General features: G+C 37.9%; 1 protein-coding gene across 3 annotated transcripts; it reads left to right on the top strand.

The window, feature by feature from the left end:
- Positions 1–520: 520 nt before the first annotated feature.
- On the top strand, positions 521–15,229 carry LOC107819172 (uncharacterized). 3 transcript variants are annotated; one of them, XM_075244754.1, is made up of 8 exons: positions 521–689; positions 759–962; positions 2,038–2,146; positions 2,465–2,535; positions 2,842–2,907; positions 2,996–3,108; positions 8,034–8,133; positions 14,779–15,229. In XM_075244754.1, the coding sequence occupies exons 1-8, from the start codon at positions 578–580 to the stop codon at positions 14,817–14,819; spliced, it is 816 nt and encodes a 271-aa protein (XP_075100855.1). In that variant the 5' UTR covers positions 521–577; the 3' UTR covers positions 14,820–15,229. The 3 variants fall into 3 exon arrangements, with proteins under 3 accessions (XP_075100855.1, XP_075100854.1, XP_016500744.1); XM_075244753.1 differs by lacking the exon at positions 14,779–15,229 and adding an exon at positions 8,321–8,533; XM_016645258.2 differs by lacking the exon at positions 14,779–15,229 and adding an exon at positions 13,793–14,046 and having other exon boundaries at positions 522–689.
- The last annotated feature ends 8,070 nt before the right edge of the window (positions 15,230–23,299 follow it).

Below are 23,299 nucleotides of genomic sequence, written 5' to 3'. Positions count from 1 at the left end.
GGTCATTCAAAAATAGCCAGCGTTTACGAAATCAATGAAAAATAGCCACTATTTTGCTGCAACAAAGACCGGTCTAGCATAATATACTGAAGTTCAGTGCACCTGTGTATGAACTCCACCATATTATGCTGGACCGGTATACTTTGCTGACTCCAGTATAATATACTGGAGACTAGAGCACCGGTGCTCCAAACTCCAGTATATTATACTGGACAATTATACTTGATGGAACTCCAGTCTATTATGCTGGGGTTCCTCCATCATATTATGCTGGAGCTCCAGCATAGTTATCCTGGAACTCCAGTATAATATGGTGGAGTTCCAGCATATTATGCTTGAACTCCACCATATTATACTGACGTATTCGGGTTTTGAACAGTGTTTTCATTCAGATTTATCTTTACATGAAAAGTGGCTAAATTTTAATTACTTTTGAAACTGAGCTATTTTTGAACGACCAGTTGTAAATTTGACTATTTTTGAATTTCTTATTTTCTTGTAATTTTTCTCTCAAAAATCTTCACTCCCGCGTAGAACTAGAACCCAATAGCTTCTTCTCCTTTTCCTCAAGCTTAGAATGGACGAGTCCATAGGCAAATTCTGCAAAACCCTAGCCATTTTCTGTAACAATCTCCAAAACAGCTGCCACGCTCTCAAAGAGTCCCTTGATCGTCGTCCCATTCCTCTTGGTATAATTAACTTTCCTGATAAAGTTTTTCCTTTAATTTTTTGAAAAATAACGCTTGAGCTTTATACAGATTCTGCATCGACGACCTTTGTGCAAAGCTTGAACCAGAGAGTATCGTCACTGAGCGGTGACCTCAACGTGCTGGAGTCCATGTCTTGTGAAACGGTGTCGTTTGAGGAGCTACTCGGCCATTGCAATGAAGTATTCAAAATGAACCAAACTCATCTTCTTTCCCTCCAGGACCGTCTCCATAATCTTGGCTATATTTCTTCTAGTAAGTAAATTCGGTCTATCAATTAGTCAATGTTGTGGTCCGCTATATGATTCTTTAGTGATAGTTCTATTCCATTCAAGCCAAAATCATCACAATTCTCCTTTGGTTATTAAAATTTGGAGTTAAGTCAAATAAACTGATATTGTAATTTTTTTTGACACTATTACTGTAGTTTAATCCGTTTTAACAAGTTAGTTCTCATTGTTATCAGGTTACCAATTAATTTTTATCATGTAAGTGACCTAACTGTGTAAATATTGTTAAACCATCAGCTCAAAAAACTTAAACTTCAAGAATTTATACCGGCAAATTGGGGACCCCAAACCTAGAGATTTTGTCAATTTCACGCTTATCTGATTAACACCGGACCTACTTTAAGTGTAACAATAATAGCTAAACATTAATCCCAAGTGAATGGCATTACCTATGTGAATCTTTTCTTCTCATTGTATCATTTCATCAGCCAAGTGTACACTGATTTCGACTGATTGTCGGTCTTTTGAGTGTCACATACCCGTATTGAATTTCCTGCTAAGTTTCACATGAAGTTTTAAAATATTTTTAAATTGGGGAATGCTCATTAGAGCTAGTATTAGTGTTATGTACCTTCTGTTGTGATCACTGATACGTTTAACTTGTGGTTTTTGGTAGAGGTGGTGTATTATTGTCTACCTTTTTGATTGCGCACATAAATTGTTCCAGATTGGGACCTCTTTTGAAATCTTCATAACAATTATATGTATATGTGTGATGTGACAAATAACCCTTTGGTCAACAAACCAGTACCGAGTCCGCAGAAGTCCAAGGGAAAAAGCTCTAAATTCTTTGTCACAGAAATTTTCAAAATTTTAAATATGGAACGCCCATTGGAGCTCGTATTAGCATTGTGTAGTTTGTACCTTTTACTTTATCACCAATGTATTTTGTACATTGTAACATGTAAGATTGCCATACTGGGGAATATGAGGAGTTCTGGTTCTCTTTTATCATTCTGCCTTAACTTTGAATGATTAATCATTTTATTTTGTTTACTAATTGCTTATTGGCTGGTTTGCTATTTTCTTTGCTGCACAAGTCGATCTTATTGATGAAGACATTGAAGGAGAAGAAGAAGATGCAAAAGTTTGGGAAGATTTATCACCTGACTGCAGCTTAGACTTGAAGAAAATTGAAGATGATCCTTTGTATCCTTTATGATTGTTTTATCTCATTTAATTAAGCACAAGTCTTCTACTTGAATCCTCCTAAACTTTTCGGCTTTTAGCAGAATCACAGTAATGGATATTCTTGCACTTGGTGAGTTCAGTGCAGCTCCATGCTCGACATGTCTTTCTTCTGCCAGAAAATCAGGGGTTTTCACTTGTTTTCATCTCTCCTGGAAAAAAACAGAATAATCTGATGAACAAAGAAGAAATTCAGCACCATCAACTTGCTTATAATTGAATTATGAACGATTGTTTTGAAGCAAGGAGATTATTGTCTGTGCTACTTAACATTTTTAGGCTGGATGATTCTCTGAATTTGCAGAACCTTGGTCTTTCTGATGTTTGCCTAGCTACCATAGCATCTGAAGGTGAGTTTCATACTAGAAACCAAATTGCCGTATCTGGATGGAGTATTAAGAATTTTTTTTGAGGTGTAAATTGCATTAGATTCTTCACTTGTAGATTTATATTACATATGTGATGTTCATTCCCAATGGGCATTTTAAGGATGTATCTGGACATATGAGTAAAAATTATTTCCCATTTTCTTTCAAACTATGCTTTAGATTTGTTTGGAGGAGGAAAGTTTCTAGATGGCTTTGCTCTAGTTTTCATGTATGATATGTTCTAACTTGAGATATTTTCCTTTGTCTCTTCTGTATTCTGATTTGCAGCTAACACTACATATGAGAAAGAGGGATTATATCTAGCAATTGAGAAGAAGCAGGACAGTAGTGATGGTACAAAACTTGGCCCTCCACTCCATTGCCTTGGTAGGCTTAGTACAACATGGTGTCTAAGATGTGTTTCTTGCCTTTCTGAACATAGGGAAAATGAATGATGAATTAAAGTCATCTGAAGATATTCAGTCGTTGATAACTGTGTCAGAAAATGACTATGAAAACCTCCCCAAACATTTGAAGAGTTTAGCTTCATGGCAGGTGAGGTTTTGCTATTGGTGATCTCATTTTCTTGCTAGTCTTATCCTAAAGACAAAAAGTGTTTTAAAGTAGACACTGAGCAGACTAAGGAATATGCTCTGATGCAAATATTCACGCATGAGGATTTTACTTGTTAGATAAACTTTCAACATGGCCTACATTGGAATGTGGAAAATATGCATAAAATGTTTGTCTAGCAACTAAAAAGAAGAAGTACGCAAGTATTATCTTAGTAGCTTTGGAGGGTGGCATGACCTTGTGCTTTAAGATCTTTATAAGAGAAGTTGCTGAGGCACCTAAAGGAATGTCAATTATTAAAAGCTAAAGTATAACAACTTCAAAACAATGTTTACTTCCATCAAGTATTACCTTAATTGATTTGAACCTCAAATGATTTATGTACGTAAAATGCGGGTACTTCCTTCAGTCTTAGGAGTACATGGTCAGTGTGGATTCATATAACCGAACCCAAATTGTTCGGGGTTGGGGTTGAGGCTTAGTTATTGTTTTTCCTTCAGTCTTAGGTTGTGGCACATAACCTTTGAACAGTGAGAATACACACAAGATCTACGTTTTATATGCTAAAGTTCATGATTTGTTTTTCCTTTCAAATTGACAAAGCTTGATAAAATATCAAAAGAAGAAAAAGGTACCACCTTTTATCTTCTCTTTCCTTTTCCTTTTTCTTTTTTTCCGCTTTCCAACTTCTTTCTCGCTTCTTGTTTTCCAGCCATGGAGCACAAAAAAGTGGAACGTGAATGAAACTTATAAAGAATATGCCAGATCTATTGTACAAAATCGTGTCAAAATTATTCTAGACATTTTGTTTTAATTGGGAGATTATTTTGTAGTAATAGAACCTTGTAAATTAGAATTGACCTCATTAGAATAGGTTAGCAACTCCTATATAACGAGACACCATGTGTTGAGTTTTTCTATAATCAAGAAAAATAGTTATCTACTTATCTCTTTATTTCACAGAGTATCAAAGCTAAGGAGGGAAAATATCAGAGTCTAGGTCGACATAGTCAACATAATACTTTTTAGAAAATTTTGTGAAGTGGTTCATTCACTACCTTGAACTTCCTGTTAGTCACGTTACCAAATGTTCAATCGACTATATTAGGTGTTTGGTCTTGGCACTGATCCAAATCGTACACTATTGTACCATAGGATGCGCCTGCAAGTGCCGCCACAGTCTCAGCCACTCGCTAGAGTGTAAAGTCACATGGACACATGCCAAACCCGTCCCAATTGGTGCCATATGTATGGAATGTCAGCAACACATGGCATTTGTCAGTCCATGCCAATGCGATGTAAATACTCCTCAGCTTCCAGCATGTCAGTCCAGTCAGCTAAGTCCACGTGGCTGTGCTTATTGGCCTAGATGTTATCCAGTCAGCACATAAACCACGTAATTTGACATGTCGTTTATCCTGTTAGAGTGCCACCTTAGCAGTTACCTCCCCAGTTTTTTGATTTCTCTGGGTCTATTTTTGCGAGCCAAATTTTCAAATTCTTATCCTAAACAGCAAAGTGAATTTTTTTTCCTGTATTTAATCCAGATCCTACTTCCTTGAAGAATTAGATTCTTACATGAAGATCTCGTTCTTTAGAAAACTGCCACAAGTCCATCGCGGTGAAAGAATGACTATGAAATTATATTGCTACGTCCACATATAACGTGGGAGACATGTCTACGGTTCTCACATCTTCTAATTGGTTAATTGTAAGCCTTCCTCAGTTATCCAAAATCAGTTTCCGTACATAGTTTTATTCCACATTCACAGCATGTTTTTGTTCAACTTAATCCCTTGGAAATATAAGTTTTATTCCCACATTCACAGCACATGTTTTGTTCATAAGTTAATCCCTTGGAAAGACAAATTAACTCCTCGCACTCAAATATGTGTTTCATGGTTATTCTCAGATTTAGAAGGGATATCGACATGCCGCTGCAATTCAACTGGTTTGTGTTATTACCTTATGTCAGCTGATGTCACCTTTTCTCAGACTTAACCTTAATTCACATCTTTTTCTGACTATCTTGACATCTCTCATGCCTTACACAAACCTTTTTTTGAAGACTCTATATGCACGCTTCCTTCTGCTCTCACAACAATCATTCTCCTCTAACATCTCATATAATTTCTCCAGCTCCACCTCAGTTGACTTATTATTGTCGCAATCACTCCATATCGTGTCCAAAAGACAACATGCCCTGCATCACATCCCTTGCCTGTTGCAGATTTATCTCCCCAGTCCTCCTATTGCCCTTAAGAAGATATTTGCTCTACTTAATTAATCCCAATTATGTCTGCTTGAGTGATCATCATATATCATCTCATCATTATGGCTTTGTGTTATCCTTGTCTTCTGTTTGTACCCTAAGCTACATGTGAATCCCTCTCTCATCCAGGATGCTGATATCCTATGGTTGAGGAGATGTCTATTTTCCACCATAGTGGTACTCGGTAACTTGTTCCTCTACCTCTAAGTAAATCTACTGTTGGTTGTCAGTGATTATATACGGTCAAAGTTGGCTTCGATGGTGCAACTAATTGACTTAAGGCATGTCTAGTGCCAAGGGTTATACTAAATTTTTTGAATTGATTACAATGATACATTTTCTCCCGTGGATAAAATTGTATATGTTCGCCTTTTTCTATCCATGCTTGCTGTTTGCCATCGGGTTCTTATCAGTTGGACGCATAGTACTTTTCTCTATGGTGATTTTGAGGATGAAGTGTATATGGAGCAACCACATGATTTTGTTGCTCAGCGGGAGTCTAGTAGTCTTGTGTGTTGATTGCGTTAGTCCTTATATGGTCTGAAACAGTCTTCTCGAACATTGTTTGGTAAGTTCAGCACAATTATTCAGAAGTTTGGTCTGAGTCAATAGTGAGCCGGATCATTCTATATTCTGTCGGCTTATTGCTCCAAATTAGTTTATTATTTGGTAGTTTATATTGATGATATAGTTATCATGGACAATGGTCAAGATAGTATAACTAAATTGTAGCAGCATCTCTTTGAATACTTTCGGATTAAGGATCTAGGCAGATTGGAGTATTTCCTAAGCATTGAGGTAGTCTAAATTAGGATATCTCATCTCATAACATAAAGTATGCTTTAGACATTTTTGAGGAAATATGAATGACAGATGGTAGACCCATTGATACTAACATAGCTTTGAATGCAAAATTTCTACCGGTTCAGGGAGCCCCTTAGTGATCCTGGAACCATAGACGGTTGGTGGGTAAGTTGAATTGTCTCACCGTGACTTGACCTGATATTGCTTTTCCAGTGAATATTTTATGCCAGTTTATGGACTCTATATGTGATAATCGTTGGGATGCAGTTGTTCGCATTCTTCGACACGTAAAATCAGCCATAGGAAAAAGGATTACGTTTTGAGGATCGAGGCCATGGGCAGTTTGTCGAATACATAGATGCAGATTTGGTTGGACAAGTTCTGATGAACGGTCTACCTCTAGATATTGTGTTCTCGTTGGCGGTAATTCAGTGTCTTATGAAAAGTAAGAAACAAAATGTGGTTGTCGATCTAGTGTAGAAGCAGTAAGTCGTGTGATGGCTTTGACAACTTGTGAACTAGTTTTGATCGAACAACTACTCAAACACGCGATGAAATTTGCGTATGATGATCAAGATGCTCTTCATATTGCATCGAATCAGTCATTTCATGAGAGCACTAACCATAGAGATCGACGCCCACTTGAAAAAAAGATATTCTCATGAGATATCGTCACAAAGTTTTTGGAGTCAAATGATCAGCTTGCAGATATTTTATCTTAGTCCTTTGTTGGTACTCAATTTAGTTTCATTTATAATAAGCTTGGTACATACGACATTTTCTTTTTTTGATGAAGTGGTACATACGACTTGTATGCACTAGCTTGAGGGGGAATTTAAGAATATTGTGTATATTAGTTAAAATCAATAAGGGAGATATTGCGTATTTGTAATTATGTAGCCTTGATTCCTTTCCTAGTTTGGAATAAGTGCATGCTCGATTAACACCAAATAGCTTGGGAGAGTAGTCAAGAATTGTTTCTCTATCAATCTCCTTTTCCTTATTTCATTTCTCACAAGAACATCTCAATTGAACCTGTGATCTAAATGAAATTTTCCCAAACCTAGTGTATCATGCTGAATTTTGTCAGCTTGTGAAATTTTGGTAACATGGCCTTACTTTTGCGTAGCAGACTCCAAATAACAAACCATTTGAACCGTAGGAAACTAGGCTTCAAGATCTACAGTTTTGTTTTAAAATCTTATCAAATTCTTTTTAGATTAAGTACTGTTTCTTCGAACTTGAGGGATGATTCACTTGTTAGCGTAAGCACAAGTTTTCAACTCCTCTTGTTTCCAAAGCGGTCTAGGCTTAATATAAATTACACCAACAGATCAAGCATACATTTTTCTCATGTTGTATGTGCGCAAGTGTGTATTTGTGTGTGGGCATGTCAGAGTAGAGTCAAGTATTGGGCCAGTTGAGTTAAATATTAGATACTGTATTTATACTAATGTCACTTCTTGCCATTAGACTTTTCTCTTGCATTGTATTTACATCGTGGTTCTTAGCTATTAGAACTATACTCTTTATGAAATTCAGGATAATCCATGATACTCCATTTGGAGTAATGCCCTTCCATTTTCTAGACATACAGAAGGGAAACCCTACTTTCAGCGATTACTCTACTGCTCTAAGCCTTGTAGAAGATGCTTATTTGTAAGTAGCTATACTTATTTTCGCCTTGACCGGCAAAATTGCTTTTTGGATCGTTGTAATGCTTTTCTTCCTTTTTTTAAATTTTCCTTGTGCTGTTTTATCTTTCTTGTTCTATTGTATTCATGTTCTATGGCTCCCACCCTCTCACTAAAGTGCTGAAATACTTATATAGGATTTAGTTGTTGCTGTTGAGAAGATGAACTCATTCCTCCGCACGAAAAAGACTAGGCCATACTCCTTCCAACAAGATGAAATTGCGGTATTAGATTTAGGTATGTGTTTTTCACCTTGTTACTTTTTCATTTTATATTTGTGTATATGTTAATTAAGGACATGGAAATGCAGTTGTCATTAACTGAATATTTACATTCTAGCACCTTAGCTAATTGCTCTAAATAATTTTATGGTCTGGTTCCTCTGACAAAATTTCGCATACCTTATTTTTGCTATTTCCTTTAGGGAAGATAGATTTGCATCTTGTCTATGGACTGTGGATGCATTATTGGAAGATGCAGATCGCCTGAACTGTGAATTGGTTTAATCCAATATGCATTACCAATGTGTACCTTGTTCGTAATAATCATATTTTGCAGAAAAGTTTCCAAGAATGTTAGTGTCATGGAAATATTATTCAGATTATTGTTATAAGGGTGAGCCTCTAGGAAATTTGAATACCATGGCCCTTTAACTGTTACCATGTGAAAGAATATTTATTTCTTTCTCATTCACGTGGGAAGATGTTTTTGGACCTTGGTGGGTAATGGGACAAGAGGTTTGACTTTTTAATACTCTTCGTCGCGATAGATTAAAGGTTTGATGTTTTCGGTTCCAAAAAACACAGGATTCAGACACTCGAGTCCCATGATTACTTCGAAACCTTTAGTTGGTGGTTCTAACTATATAGCTTGGGGCTCTTCTGTTGGGTTATGTTGTAAGGGTCAATGCGTCCATGATCACTTGACTAGACAGCCTATAGATGTTGATGAGAAAGCTTGAGACTTTTTTTCCCACTTCAGTAATGGCAGACTCACCAGATGTCATGTCAATGATGCTTGGTCTACCAGTAGTTCAGTTGGTCCACATGTTCATGTCTTAACATATCAGGGCTTGTTGTAAATTAGTTAACATCAGTCACATGACTCACATCCAAGCCTAAACCAGTTGCAGCAGTGCCAAGAGCTTAAGTTTGGAAAACGTTGATAACTATTTCTGTCACTACCCAAATCTCACCAAGTCGTGATGGCACCTAACTCAACCCGCTAGGTAAGCCCACCAACATATCACACAGCTTGAACTGAAATCATCAAATAAATAGTGGAATAAAAATGCGAAAATCAATACAATTATCCCAAGGACTGACAGTACAAGTTATGAGCGACTAAGAATAGGAGTACAAAACTAATATGAAGACCTTACAAAACTAATATGAAGAAACTTACATTTGGAATATACATAAACAGAAATACAAGCCCAAAACTACCATGAACAAAATAGTAGCTTGCAACTGGAACGTTGGTATATCTTAAATGCTAGCCTTCGTCTTCCACAACAGCTTAGCTCCAAAATCTGCTTGCAAGGTGCAAAAGTATAGTATGAGTACAATCGACCCTATGCATTCAGTAAGTATTAAGACTAACTTCAACGAAGTAGTGACATGGTTTAGTCAAAAGATACTCACTTTATATAACCCGTGCAACTCATAAGCGTATACAATAATAGAGAAATATCCAAGAAATAGCCAAATAACATCGGATATCAGCAATAAGGTGCACAATTCAAGAAGAAGGTAATAAGCATGCTTTTCAAGTAACCAGATCAAAGCATGTACAAATGCACCAAATCTGCATATCAAGGAAATGTACACTAAATAACTTAAGTCAAGTACTTTTACATGATCGCAAAGGGACTATGCATGATAAAGATCCATTTTCTCAGAAATTTTTCGATAGCATTTATACGAATGATCCAACATGAGTCTACGTGTCAATGCATGATAAAGACCATATATACATCAAATCCGACACTTTCCAAGTGTTCAACAATCAACTAACAAGTTACATGCTAAAAATGCATGAATGTACATATGTCAATTTATGCATGAATTTCTACACGAGTGTAGGATGTCAATACATGCTGAAGACTCAATCCTTTCCACAGAATCAATACCAATACACATGAATAGGAGATAAGCATGTACGATGCACATGTGCAGAGAAATAACTATGCAGAAATGCATGCATGTGTACAAGAGATGATTTCTAGGCATGAAGTGTGCCTATGTGTATCGAATGACTACGACCCCAACCTATAATCCATCCTCCAAATAATTATTATGTCCAATTAAGCACCAAAAGCCTAAATATAATCTCTAACATCAATATGAAAACTCAAGTCGTCATACTACAGTAAAGGTATATCACAAGAATAACAAGTATGGATGCACGTTTATAATATAACGTGTGACCACGACGCATATCAAGTATCTCAACAATCTCAAAAATAGTTCATCGAGCTCAAATAAAATTTCATAAGCTAAAACATGATCTCTAGCATGAATGATTGTGCCCACGTAGTTGTAAAATCAAATAGAGCTTAAGTTAAGAAGAATACACATCTGATCCAGGATTAAAGAAGCCTAAACTCTACCTATAATATGGTATAACCTCGGTATCCGCATATACGCTCGTTCTCTCGCATATATGTCACCCTAAAAACACATAACACGTAGCAAATAATTCTATTTTTAGAAAAACATTCCCTCAATCGAGGCTTAGCAAGATACTTACCTTATCCGGGCTTGTCTCAACTCATATCGCATCTTTCCTTTGTTCTTGACCTCCAATTGCCCAAAACCTAACCAAATATCATTTAGCAAAAAGTCAAATAATGCTAAAAGAAGCAATCCCAATCAATAGAGCTTCAATCAAAATCCCAAAAAGTCAACAAAAGTCAACACGAGCCCACATTGTCAAAATCTGAAAGCAAGACCAAATCTCAATGACCCATAACCCCATGAGTCCAAATATGTGATTATTTTTCAATTCTGCATCCAAATCGATATTCAAAACCTCAAAATTCTCTTAAGTTATAGAAAAATCCCAAATTACACTTTTATGTTTTAGGTATAGAAATCCATGGGAAATAAGGTATATGATCAAAATCAAGTAGAAATTACTTACCCTCAAGATATGGGTGAAATCCATCTCCAAAAAATCGCATTTTCTCGTTCTTCAAAACTCAAAATAGTGAAAAATGACCAGTTTTCGAAATTCTGGACATAAAATACCCTGACAATATTTCCTTCTTCGCGATCACGACTGCTATTCATACGATCGCGATGCACAAACTGATCTAGGCCAAATTTCCTTCTATGCGATCGCATATGCTCCTCAAGCGATCGCGATGATCAGCCAGGCCCCCCTACACGATTGCGGTCAAACCCTCGCGACCATGGTGCACTTAACCTCCCCCGGCCCAGCTCCTCTACGCGAACGTGGACAAAACCCATGTGACCGTGATGCTGTACCACCCAACACTTTGCGATCACGGTCCTCCTCGCGACCGCGAAGAACAAAACTTCGCCTGCCAAGTTCCTTCTACGTGATCATGGCACAAGCCTTGCGATCATGATTCACTTCACTGACACTAGAAATCAGCAATTCCAAAATGGCTCAAAATGATCCGAAACCACCCCGAAATTCAGCCGAGCCCATCGAGATCCCGTCCAATCTCAAGAACTAATCTGTATACCTTCCACGAACTTGTCCAAAGTACTCAACACGAATAACAACATCAAAACCAAGAATCAAAGATTAATCCAAATTATGAAATTCTCTTAAGTTCGTAAATTCCAACTTTCAACTAGAAGTGTAAGAATCATTTCCAAGCCACCCGAGGCCCGAACCAAATATTCGTACAAGTCTAAAATCACTATAGAAACCTATTGGAACCTTCAAATCACCAATCCGAGCTCGTTCACTCAAAAGTCAAATCTTGGTCAAGTCTTCCAACTTAAAGCTTCCAAATTAAGAATTACTCTTCCGAACCGCTTCCAAACCTCTCGGAAAACAAAACTAACCATACTCGCAAGTTATAATACATTATATGAAGCTACTCAAGGTCTAAAATCACAGAATTGAATTCTAGAACTCAAAACGACCGGTCGGGTTATTATAATTTCTCATACCTTGGGGGGAGCTTGGTCATTCCTTGCGGTTAAGCAATCATTACCTTAGTAACATGATTTTCAGGGGTGTAGTTTGTTTGGGGGAAGTGTGGAGGTCGAGCATTAAGGTTGTAGGCTAGGGGGAAGTTATGAGTATTTCTACAGCGCATTAGAGTGAGACTAGCCAGTCAGGAGTTAGTCTTAGAATGCTATTGGTCAGCTACTGATGCAGGGCTTTATCTGCTGGATATTGTTATATCTTCCATTTTTTTCGTACTTCCTATATTTCTTATATTGCTGTTATTTTATTTTATGTTATGTTATTTTATGTTATTTTATATTATTTTATTATGAGTCTATTGATAGTACTAATATATCGTCTCTTGTCGCTTTCTTAAGCCGAGGGTCTCCTGGAAACAACCTCTCTGCCCCTCGGGGTAGGGAAAAGGTCTGCGTACATATTACCTTCCCCAGACCCCACTTGTGGAATTATACTGGGTTGTTGTTGTTGTTGTAGTTTGTTTGGGGGAAGTAGGTTGTCTTCATTGTTATTAGAAGCCTTATTGAAGGGAAATATACTCTATACCAACTGGGAGTCATATTAAAACCAACTCATAAGGAAATTTACCCTATCTTGAGAATTATTTTTCAAATTGTGAATGATTGATTGCACTTACTATTTGATCCTCGTTTTGGTTGTCTTTTATTTTGTTGAGACTTCTGATGTTGGAAAATGCTTCCCAGAAAGGAGATCTACCATCTTAAACATGATGTGTCCTTAGTTCGTTTGCTTGTGCCTTAAAAAAGAAAACAGTTTCTGGACCTACGACACTATACAAAGATTCCTAGAAAAGATAGCAACAATTTTCTAGTCAAGGTTGAGAGCCAGTACAATCAGTTTAGACTTGGGTAAGGAAATATCAACTTTGGTGCAGCTATATCACAATATGATAGGTGCGGCCCACCATGGCAGACTCATTGGCATGGCGTGACCGCAGAAATGAGCATTCAATTTGAGGCTCTTGCGTTCCTTAGCATCCTTGCGAATCACCATTAGATGTTTCAATTATTGGCTAATACTGTTAGAAACTTAAAAGACGATAAGAAGAAAGTCCGGAAACCACTGTAATGAAAAAAAAATTGTTTCTTTTCCTCTTTTCTTGTAGCAGCATTTTGGTCATGCTTGCACTTTTCCCTTTCATGCTTTTGAAGTGCTTTAACTTCAACGACCTTGGATAAGGTTAATTATATGTTGCCATGAGGCACTGGTTAGGTCACCTACCATGAGCTAGTTTCCACTTGGTATACTTGTTATACTTATCTTAGAACTGAATGAACATATCAAACAAGAGCGAGACATTCAATGTCAAGCAAACTGTATAGGAGATCAATTCTTTTAGATGCAACTGGTTGGTCATTTAGTCCATCTTTTAGTCCTAAAAATTCTCAGGCAAGCAGTCCTGTAAAATGGATTATCATCTATCAACTATGCAGATTCAGCTCTAACTTTAGGTATGATATAAAAGGATCTGTTATTACTTGATATAATATTGAGCTTGCATGCATGTCCGTAAAAGTATGTGTGCTATTTTTAACCTATGTTTCCAACACTGCAGATATTGCTCACAAGGAAATCAAAATAACCAATAATCTCCTTTCCGTTTATTTCCCTTCTTTCGTTGAATTGTTTTAAAATGTTCCTTTTGTTCTTTTCTTTTCCAGCCATAATAACTAGCCATAGAGTAATTGGTTCTTTGTTGGTGCAGGGCATAAAGCTAGATCTTATCTGCTGTTGCTCATAAATATGAGTCGAGTAATAGTAGAGACAAGTGATGGCTTGATTTGTTATAGAATCTTATAGTGTGCAATGAGTGCAGAGATGAAACCCATTGATGTTAACAAGTTAGGAATATTCAGCTGAAGTGTGTGCTTTTAATGATTTGATATTCTTGATCAGAAAAAAGGGCATAACAATATTTAATGCCCATTTAGTATGGTATTAAAGGCTCATTTATTTGCATCTTGAAGTGCTTACGTTGTTCAAAATTCCTACTATCTGTTTTGCTACCTCCACCAGCTCATATGCTAGGAAATTTTGTCTGCCAAAATTTAGCAAATGAAAAGCAATTTTCTTCTAGTGTTTTTTTTTTGTTTTTTTTTTGTGCTGTGATCTGAATTCAAGTCTCTTACGTTTCTTATTCTTAAGCTGCCGTAAGAAAGAAACAGAGAGTTGGGTGTTCATATCCAATTCTTTAATTGTCTTCCCCTTTGTCCACCTTGCAAGCTTTGTGTTTGATTATTAGTGGGGATGGGTGCGGATAGATAGTTAAGTGATGATTAGTACAAATCCAATTTACAAAACACGTAATTACATGCTATAATAACATTCAAAAGTTGTTTTTTTTAATATTTTTTTTTATATGTTTCATTAAATATGAATTTTCCCCTTAAACCTACTATTTTGCTGCTCCTATTGTCATGAGAATTTTTTATGAGGATGACCTGCTACAACAATTTTGTATTTAACTAGTTTTTTCTACGTATTAGTTAAAATATTTTTTCATTATTTTATAAACAAGACATAATAAATTCTAGATTATATTTACGTGAATTGGATAAAAATAAATTTACAGTTGGATCTTCTATTAATTAGTTCAAATAAAAAAATTTATGCTGTGAAAGATACCATTTATTCTTTTGCAACATTCGTTTACACAACTAAAACTATATAGTTAACAGAGCGATTTGACAGGGATGAGGCGGATGCACATCATATGGATTCACATTTTGTGATACAAAGAGATACTCATGCTGACTTTGCAAAATCCTACGAGCTCTCCAACAAAGGAGATGTATACGAGTGAACTCGGGGTTAGCACATGCCCTGAGTTCCCAGAGAGTCAAACGAAGTAAGAAGTGTGAGGGCATGTGGTAGAGACCGAATCCGAGGACCCTTTGAATCGAGGCTGAAATGGGGTGCTCGCCACCGGGCCTGACAAGATGACACCCCTGAACCTGGAACAAGCTCCAAGACCTTGGAAAGCACTACAAACGGTTACACACGAGTAATAGAGGGCTGTGATATCCGCACCCAACCGGATATCATGGCACGAATCTCGGTAGTGTATCAGTGACTGATGTACAAGGAGGACTTTTACCTTTTCTAGAATTGTACTAGGGGTAAAACTCCCCTATTATATAAAGGGTAAGTTTTTTATTCAATGGACACATTGTGACACGCATATCAAGGCAATACAAACTTATTTCTCTAATTTCTATTGAAAAGTTCTTATTTTAATCATAGTTCTTCTTACTCATATGGCTTCGAATCGAGGGTCCGGTCGAGGGCAGAACTATTGTTAAGCTTAAATCCGAGCCCGGACTCAACGCCACAACTGGTTTGGTTATTTACTTTATCTTTAATTCGTTTATCTAACATTCTTGATTACTTGTGTTAAATCAATCCACATATCCTTAAAACCACATACAAATTTAATTGTTATCCGTTTTAAGGGTAAACAGTTTGGTGCCCACCGTGGGGCTAAGGATAATAGTGGTGGTTTGATACAAATCTCCATAACACGCTCTATTTCACATTTGTTCTTTAAGGTTTCAATTTCAAGTCAGCTTAAAATTGTTAAATCCTCAGTCCACTCACTTGAACGTTGAGGATGGGTTTGGCTATCATGGAGAAAATAACTATTTGATGCCTAGCAATGAGGTGCCCCCTGCTGATCCCAACGGAGTCCCAGTCGTAGACCCGGTCGATGCTAATTCGCAGGTAGCCATTGACGCCAACCTGCCTACCGACCCCAAGAATAGCATTCGCGGAGGAGCCCGACCAATGGCTCTAGGAGTGCCCGAAGGCAAAGGCAAAGGCGACGGGGTCAGTCTGCGATTGATCTTTGAAATGTTGCAGGCTCAATAGGCGGCGATAGCGCAACTGCAAAATCAAACCCGCGCCCCCAGCAGGGTGGAGCCCGAACCATCTCGGGAAAATACCCGAAGAAATGAGCAAATCATCGAAAGGCCGGGTGAAGATGAGTCTGTTGTTAGCCCAAAGTATATTGAAAATTCTTGAAGCATTAACGAAACGGGTGGAATCAGGCGAATTTTTTTGTTGAGGCAAACGAGAAGAATGTGGAGACATATAACTCCTGGGTTGATCAAATCCAGGAGCGCCGCCGATATTGAAAGGCCTGAACTCCAAGAAATTTGTCCAAAAGCCTTTCCTCCGAGCATGCACCAAAGCCAATCTCGCAGAGGTTTTGTATGCCTGATATTTTAAAATATAACAGAACCACGTATCCGAATGAGCATGTGGCCTCCTACATATGCGCCATCAGGTAACGATTTGGAAGACGATGAAATTGAGTTAGTATTATTAAAGAAGTTCGGGAAGACTCTGCCAAAGGGAGCGATGATGTGGTACCACAACCTGCCCCCAAATTCTATAGATTCGTTCGCTATGCTCGCGGATGCTTTTTTAAAGGCTCATGTGGGGCCATCAAGGTAGAGACCAGGAAATCGTACCTTTTCAAGTTTAAGCAAAGAGACAACGAGATGCTCAGGGTGTTCGAGTTAAGGTTTCAAATGGAACGGATGGACTTGTCTCCGGTTGCGGACGATTGGGCCGTTCAGGAATTCACTCAAGGACTTAACCCCTAGCAGCTGAAACAAAATTTAGTAGAATACCTAACGGTAATTTGGCCAACGTCCGCAACAGGTGCCAATAAAAAATCAGAGTCAAAGATGACCAACTCGGAGCCCCTTCTGGGTCCGTTTATCCCATTAGAACTGATGACAGGTCTAAGAGGGTCGTCGATCATGAATCAAGGCCAAGTCCGAGATCGGTGTCAACCGTACATCACAGATCGAAGGGGAAACGGGCTCGGGCGCAATTCTATAAGGAATGAAAAAAGAAGGGATTGAGGGTCCAATAGCCGAGGTCTGATGAGCAAAAACAGTTTCGACAGGCCGCTCAAGGGAAGGGAAGCACCAAGATTATCAGAGTATAACTTCAACGTCGATGCAGCCTGTAGACACCTGATTTTTGACCCTCCCCGAGAATTTTCACATTTTTAGCTTAAATATTTAATTTAGGTCTAATATAACTATTTTGACTATTTTTACTTTATTTTCGTCGCAAAAGAGGAAAATTACAAAAATATATATAAATTTTAGTTTATGTATTTCTCATAAACTTGAAAAAATGCAAAAATTGTACTTTATTTTTGTACTTTATATAATTTCGAAAATTACCAAAAATATAGTTCTATTAATGTTTTATAGTCATTTTAATTTTGAAAAATACAAAAAATGTTACTTTATATTTTATCTTTATATTAAAAACGAAAATTACAAAAAAATAGTTTTATTAGTATTTTGTAGTTATTTTAATCTTGAAAAAATATTAAAAAAAAGATCTAGTTTTGTGTTAATTATTAGTCTTATTTTTTGTAGTTATTTTGCTTACATAATCAGTTAAGCAACGTCGTGTTCCTATTTCTCGGGTCCGGGCAAAAGAATAATATTTGGGTTCAAACTACCCGATTTTAGGCCTAATTTCGGACCTAGCCCATAATAATTCGAGTCCACCACACGTGAGGGGACACGCGTGGGGAACACGGACGGAACACCGTACACAGGGAACCCCACCACGCGTGGGGGACACAAGTCTCGAACCCCACCACGCGTGGGGCTCATTTTTCTTGGCAGAGGCTTACAAATGCACGGGCAAAGCTAAAAGAGAGGGGACTTGGAATTTTTTTTTTTAAAAAAAAGAACGGATACACTGTTGATCTTCTTCTTCACAAAGAAGAAGAACCAAACAACCCTAACCACCTGCTTCCACCTCCGTCAAACCACCCAAACAACCACCCCTTCTGCCTCCTCCATCACCACCGTCAACAAACCACCATTGTTACCCAAACCAGTCCGGCAGTAGCATCGTCAACCCGTCAGCAGCCCTCACCCCATCGTAACTAAAACCAGTCGCGACAATAACGACCATCGCCTTCCTCCTCCTTGAATCCGCCATTGTTGCCGTTACTAGCTCAGTCCTCGACCACTACCCCGACGACACTGCTGTTCGTCGTCACTGACCCTCCGCCAACGTCCAAACACCACGTCCAAACCCACCACGACCACCGTCGCCCAGCTCCCTTCATCCCGTCACCTTCCCGACTGACCAAACAGTCCCCCAGCCATTGCCGTTACCAGCTAGGCCACCAGCTCCCCACCACCCGCGAAACCTCCCCAATTCGACAGCTCCACGCACAGCCCGAACGAAAACCAGTCATTTCACCATTTCCAGTCCAACGAGTAGCTATCGCTGCGTGCCAAGCAGTCGTTGCTGCGTTTCCTGGCAGCTGTTGGTTGCCGCGATTCTACCTTGCCGAGTTTTCTGTTTTCCGTCGAGGTCGACTTTGGTCCGAGCTTTCTGTTTTTCCGGTGAGGTTGCTTTTGCTCGCCGAGGTGTTTGTCCGAGGTTTCGTCATTGTTTCTTCGTTTAGTGAGGTCAGGTTCGAAGTTCCGTCGGGGGCGCTATTTGTCGTTCTAGGTTTGTCGAGGTTCGAAGGTTAGTGTTCTTCGTCCTTTGTTTCATTTCGTTCGATTCGCATATTATGGTTTAAGATGAATGTCAACAATGCATTTTTTGTCGTTTTTGTTAAAAATGTTCATCTTATGATTAGTTACTGCATATGCTTAAAGTAAATGTGAGAACATATTGTGAACTTAAGTTTTTTTACGAGAATGTCTACTTCTATGCATATATTTGTGTTTATTAAGGGAACAATTTGACATCCAGTGATTTGTTGCGAACATATGTGCTTGCATATATTATGTACTCTCGTTGTAATAGGTGTGTGAACGTCTGAATGAAAAATCATGACTACTAGCGTTTAAACCTTATTTCTCATTTGTTAGTAATAGAAGTTGGGTTTAATAACAATAACAATACGTTAGCAAAGTTAGGACTAATAGGAACCTTATTAAAATTCTTAGAATTCGGGACAGGCCGCTTAGCGAATTTCACGGCCTTTCCCAAAATAACAATACGCTAGTTGCTTTAAGCGTGTATTTAATAATGTTACCTTCTTAACTCGGGTGCACATTTATGTGACCCAAATCCAAGTCTCAACGGAGTCGAAATGTGTTTCTAATCACGGGTACATTGATTGTGACGTGGTCTGAGATGCATTTCCATAACGTTGTAAATTCTTTTAAAAAATAATAATAATAAAATGAGGCGAGCCTCGCCAAATAAAAGGGACAAATTGCGGGGCCCTCACAAAATATATGTATTAAATACTTAGATTCCGGGACGGGCCGTTTAGCAAATTTCACGGCCCTACCCCAAAATAATAATGCGCTAGTTGCTTTAGGCGCGACTTTAATAATGATATCTCCCTAAATTCGGGTGCACATTTATGTGACCCAAATCCAAATCTCAACTGAGTCGAGATATGTCAATAACCACGGGTGCATTGATGTAACGTGGTTCGAGATATGTTTTCACGACGTTGCAAGTCCTATAAAAATAACAGTGAATGATAAAAGCGGTTAAAAGATAAAATTGGCACATAAGTTCACATTTGTATAAAATCAGATAATCAAGCCGAATATAACAGTTGAGCGACCGTGCTAGAACCACGGAACTCGGGAATGCCTAACACCTTCTCCCGAGTTAACAGAATTCCTTATCTAGATTTCTGGTACGCAGACTGTAATATGGAGTCATTCTTTTCCTCGATTCGGGATTAAAATTGGTGACTTGGGACACCCTAAATCTCCCAAGTGGCGACTCTGAAATAAATAAATAAATCCCCTTTCGATTGTCCTTTAATTGGAAAAACTCCCTTGCGCCCTCTCGGGTGCGGAAAAAGGAGGTGTGACAGCTCTGGCGACTCTGCTGGGGACTAACACCCAGAACCACTGGTTCAGGGTTAAGAATTCGAGCTTAGAATAATTGTTATTATTTGGCTTTATTTATTATCTGATTTTTACATGTTTGAGCCTAATGTGCTAAATGCTGCTTTTACCGCTTTGATATTATTTGAACTGTATATAAATTGTGCCGAAACCTTTCTCTTCTTACCTCCGGGGATGTGCTTACTGGTTGAGACTCCCTATTCTGTTAGTGTCATACCCTGAATAAAAGAGGCTCGGAAAGTTTCTAAGCCGGCTGGCCTTTTGGTTCCCGGAAAGGAGTTCCTTCCTCAGCTCGAGTTGTCCGCTCGGGTACACTGTCTAGAACACCGACCCAGGTTTTTGAATATAGAATAACGTGACTTCATGCCGGATCCCTAGTAGGAACACTTATTTGCATCACGTTGCATTTGACTCAAGGGACTCAACACAGGGGTTGGGTCCGTCTAGGACTAGCGACCTGATATGAAAAGGCCATCCTGATGCATCCTATTTGTTTTCCGTGTATTTATTTGTCTCGTACCCGCATGCTGACCGGTGTTTGAATATTATGAATTTTGTGAAATTGAAAAAAAGGGAAATAACGGTTACGGAATTGATTGTTTATTTTTGAAAAAAACCAATACCCAAATACTGTCAAACTCTGCCGAAATTTTGAGAAAATGAAAAAAAACGTCTTATTAGTTTGTTTTATTAAAAGCAAAGGAAAAATAGAAAAATCGTTGTTCTGTTTTGTTTTTCAGAAAAATATAGAAATATATAGTTTGTCTTGTTATAAAAATAAAAATTAAAAAAAAGTCTTATTTTAAAATGTTTTTTTTTATGAAAATTCAAAAAATAATAATAATAAAAAAGAGTCTTTCATTATTTGTCACAAATATATACATGTATATATATATATATATATATATATATATATATATATACATGTATATATATATATATATATATCCAAATTTTTTATTTCCAAAAAATATATATATGTCTTTATTTGTTGCAAAAATATTTGTCTTGCCAAAAAGTTTAGAAAAGTTTTTAGACTCCCAATTTTCAAAAACAAAAAAAAATCCAAAAATATTTTCCATTATTAACTTCTTTAGAAAGTCTTTTAATTATTTTTTTTTAAAAAAAATGTATAATAAGAAGAAAAAATCCGAAAATATTTTGATTCTTCTTTCAAAATTGAAAAGAAAATGCAAAATTCAAAAAAAAAACATTTTAGAAACATTTCTTTTATTAAAGGGAAAATTCCAAAAAATATATTCTTCTTTTCTTTAGAATAAAAAATAATGCAAATGCAAATTCAAAAAATATATCTTAGAAGTGTTTCTTTTAAAAAGAAAATCAATCAAAAATCAAAAAAATATACTTCCTTTCTTCTTTTAAAGTAGTTCTTTCACAAATTCAGAAAAAAAAAGTTAGTTCATCTACTTATTCTTGATTACCCGAACTACGCGGGTTTGATTCTCACCGGATGTGAGATACGTAGGCAACCCTCATCGGGTCCAACCCCATCTTTTGCTAAAAAGCCAAAAACAAATATAAAAAAAGAAAAAACAAAAAAAAAACATGTCAAAGATTTTTAATTTTGTCGTAAATAAGTCTAGCGATGTAACTTCCCCCTTTTACAAAAAAAATAGCAAAAACAAATATGTCAAATTTTAATTGTCATAAAGAAGTCGGGTGCCGTTGTTTTATCATGACATAGCCGAATGTTCCCGAAAGGGACGCCGGAAGGCTGACTTTGCATAAACAGCCACCTTTGGGTCATTTTTAAGACTTGGTCCAGTCGACCCACATAGCCTTAAAAATCTTCGTCCCCGAGGCATTGAAAGGCCGTGTTTGCAATGTTGAATTTTCTATTTTTGAAAAATGATAAAAGAGTCATAAACAAGTCCGGGTGATGCCGCTTATGTCAAAAATAGCCAAATGTTCCCGAAAGGAACTCCGGAAGGCTGCCTTGGTGCAGACGGCCACCTCGTTTTTTTTCTCACACAACCTTAAAAATCTTCGTTCATGAAGTGCTGAGAGGTCGTGTTCAGAAATCCTTTTGAGAAAAATCACATATTTTTGTTTTTATCAGAATAAGTTTCGTTTGTTAAAATCTTATTAATAAATGTGCAGAATGAGCACGACTCCAAATGAACCCTTTTCAATCATGAATAAAATCCCCCTCCAATTGCGGCTCTGGTGGAATGATTTAGGCAAAGAAGGGCATGACGAAATCAAGAAGTATCTGAAAGTCCTCACGAGTTTGTTGGATATCAGGCCACAGGGAGATATCATAAGGGCACTAGTCCCCCACTAGGATCCTGCGCACAATGTCTTCCATTTCTCGGACTTTGAACTTACCCCAACTTTAGAAGAAATAGCAGGGTATATCGGCAGCGCTGAGACTCCTTTGAGGCACAAATATCTGATTGCTCCAAGAGCTGTAGCAATACACCGGTTTCTGGACTCCTTAAAGATAGTCAGAACAATTCATAACCCTGACTTGGCGAAAGGTTTTTGCAGCATGAGTTTCATATATCAAAGATATGGTCACATAGGAGGATTCGACAAGCCAGAAAACCAGTTGTGCAGCAAAAGTAATCGCCAAAAGTGGGAAGAACATAGACGGATTGCTTTCATGATAACTTTCTTAGGACTCTTAGTATTCCCAAGAAAAGACGGGAATATTGACATAAAGATAGCAGGGGTCGTCAGTACGTTGCTCACACAGAGAGATAGTACGTTGGCGCCCATGATAGTATCTGATATGTTCCGGGCTCTCACGTCTTGCAAAGCCGGAGGAAGCTTTTTCGAGGGTTGCAATTTGTTGTTGCAAATGTGGATGACCGAACACCTATGTCACCGAGCCCAGTTTCTGAGCCATGGATCCGCTGAAAAGACCTGCATAGAGGAGTTCTATACCAGAGTTAATGAGACCTACCTACCTGAAGGAGTCACAGCATGGACCTCATATTTTCGTACCCTCGACGCCAGTCAAATACAGTGGGCGCTAGGATGGTTACCGATCGACGAAGTCATATACATGCCAGCCGCCAGGCCCCATTTTCTCTTAATGGGACTTAAGAGCATTCAACCATACGCGCCGCATCGGGTTTTAAGGCAACTTGGGAGGTGTCAGATAGTGCCGAAAGACGAGGATCTAAGCACCCAGGTGATTGAGATCAGTCCCGACGGCCAGTTTCCTGAAGCAAGGGTTCGCCAAATTTGGAGCCAATGTCAATACTTAGAAGCAAATACTTGTGTAATGAATCGGGCAAAAGGGGAAGTTTCGCCCGGGTATCAGGCCTGGTACAAAGGGGAGACATCATCTGGAAGGCCGACCAAAAGAC

Source organism: Nicotiana tabacum, chromosome 22, assembly GCF_000715075.1.
Source record: "Nicotiana tabacum cultivar K326 chromosome 22, ASM71507v2, whole genome shotgun sequence".
In the NCBI taxonomy this organism is placed as follows: domain Eukaryota; kingdom Viridiplantae; phylum Streptophyta; class Magnoliopsida; order Solanales; family Solanaceae; genus Nicotiana; species Nicotiana tabacum.
This window is presented reverse-complemented; position numbering and strand designations above follow the sequence as displayed.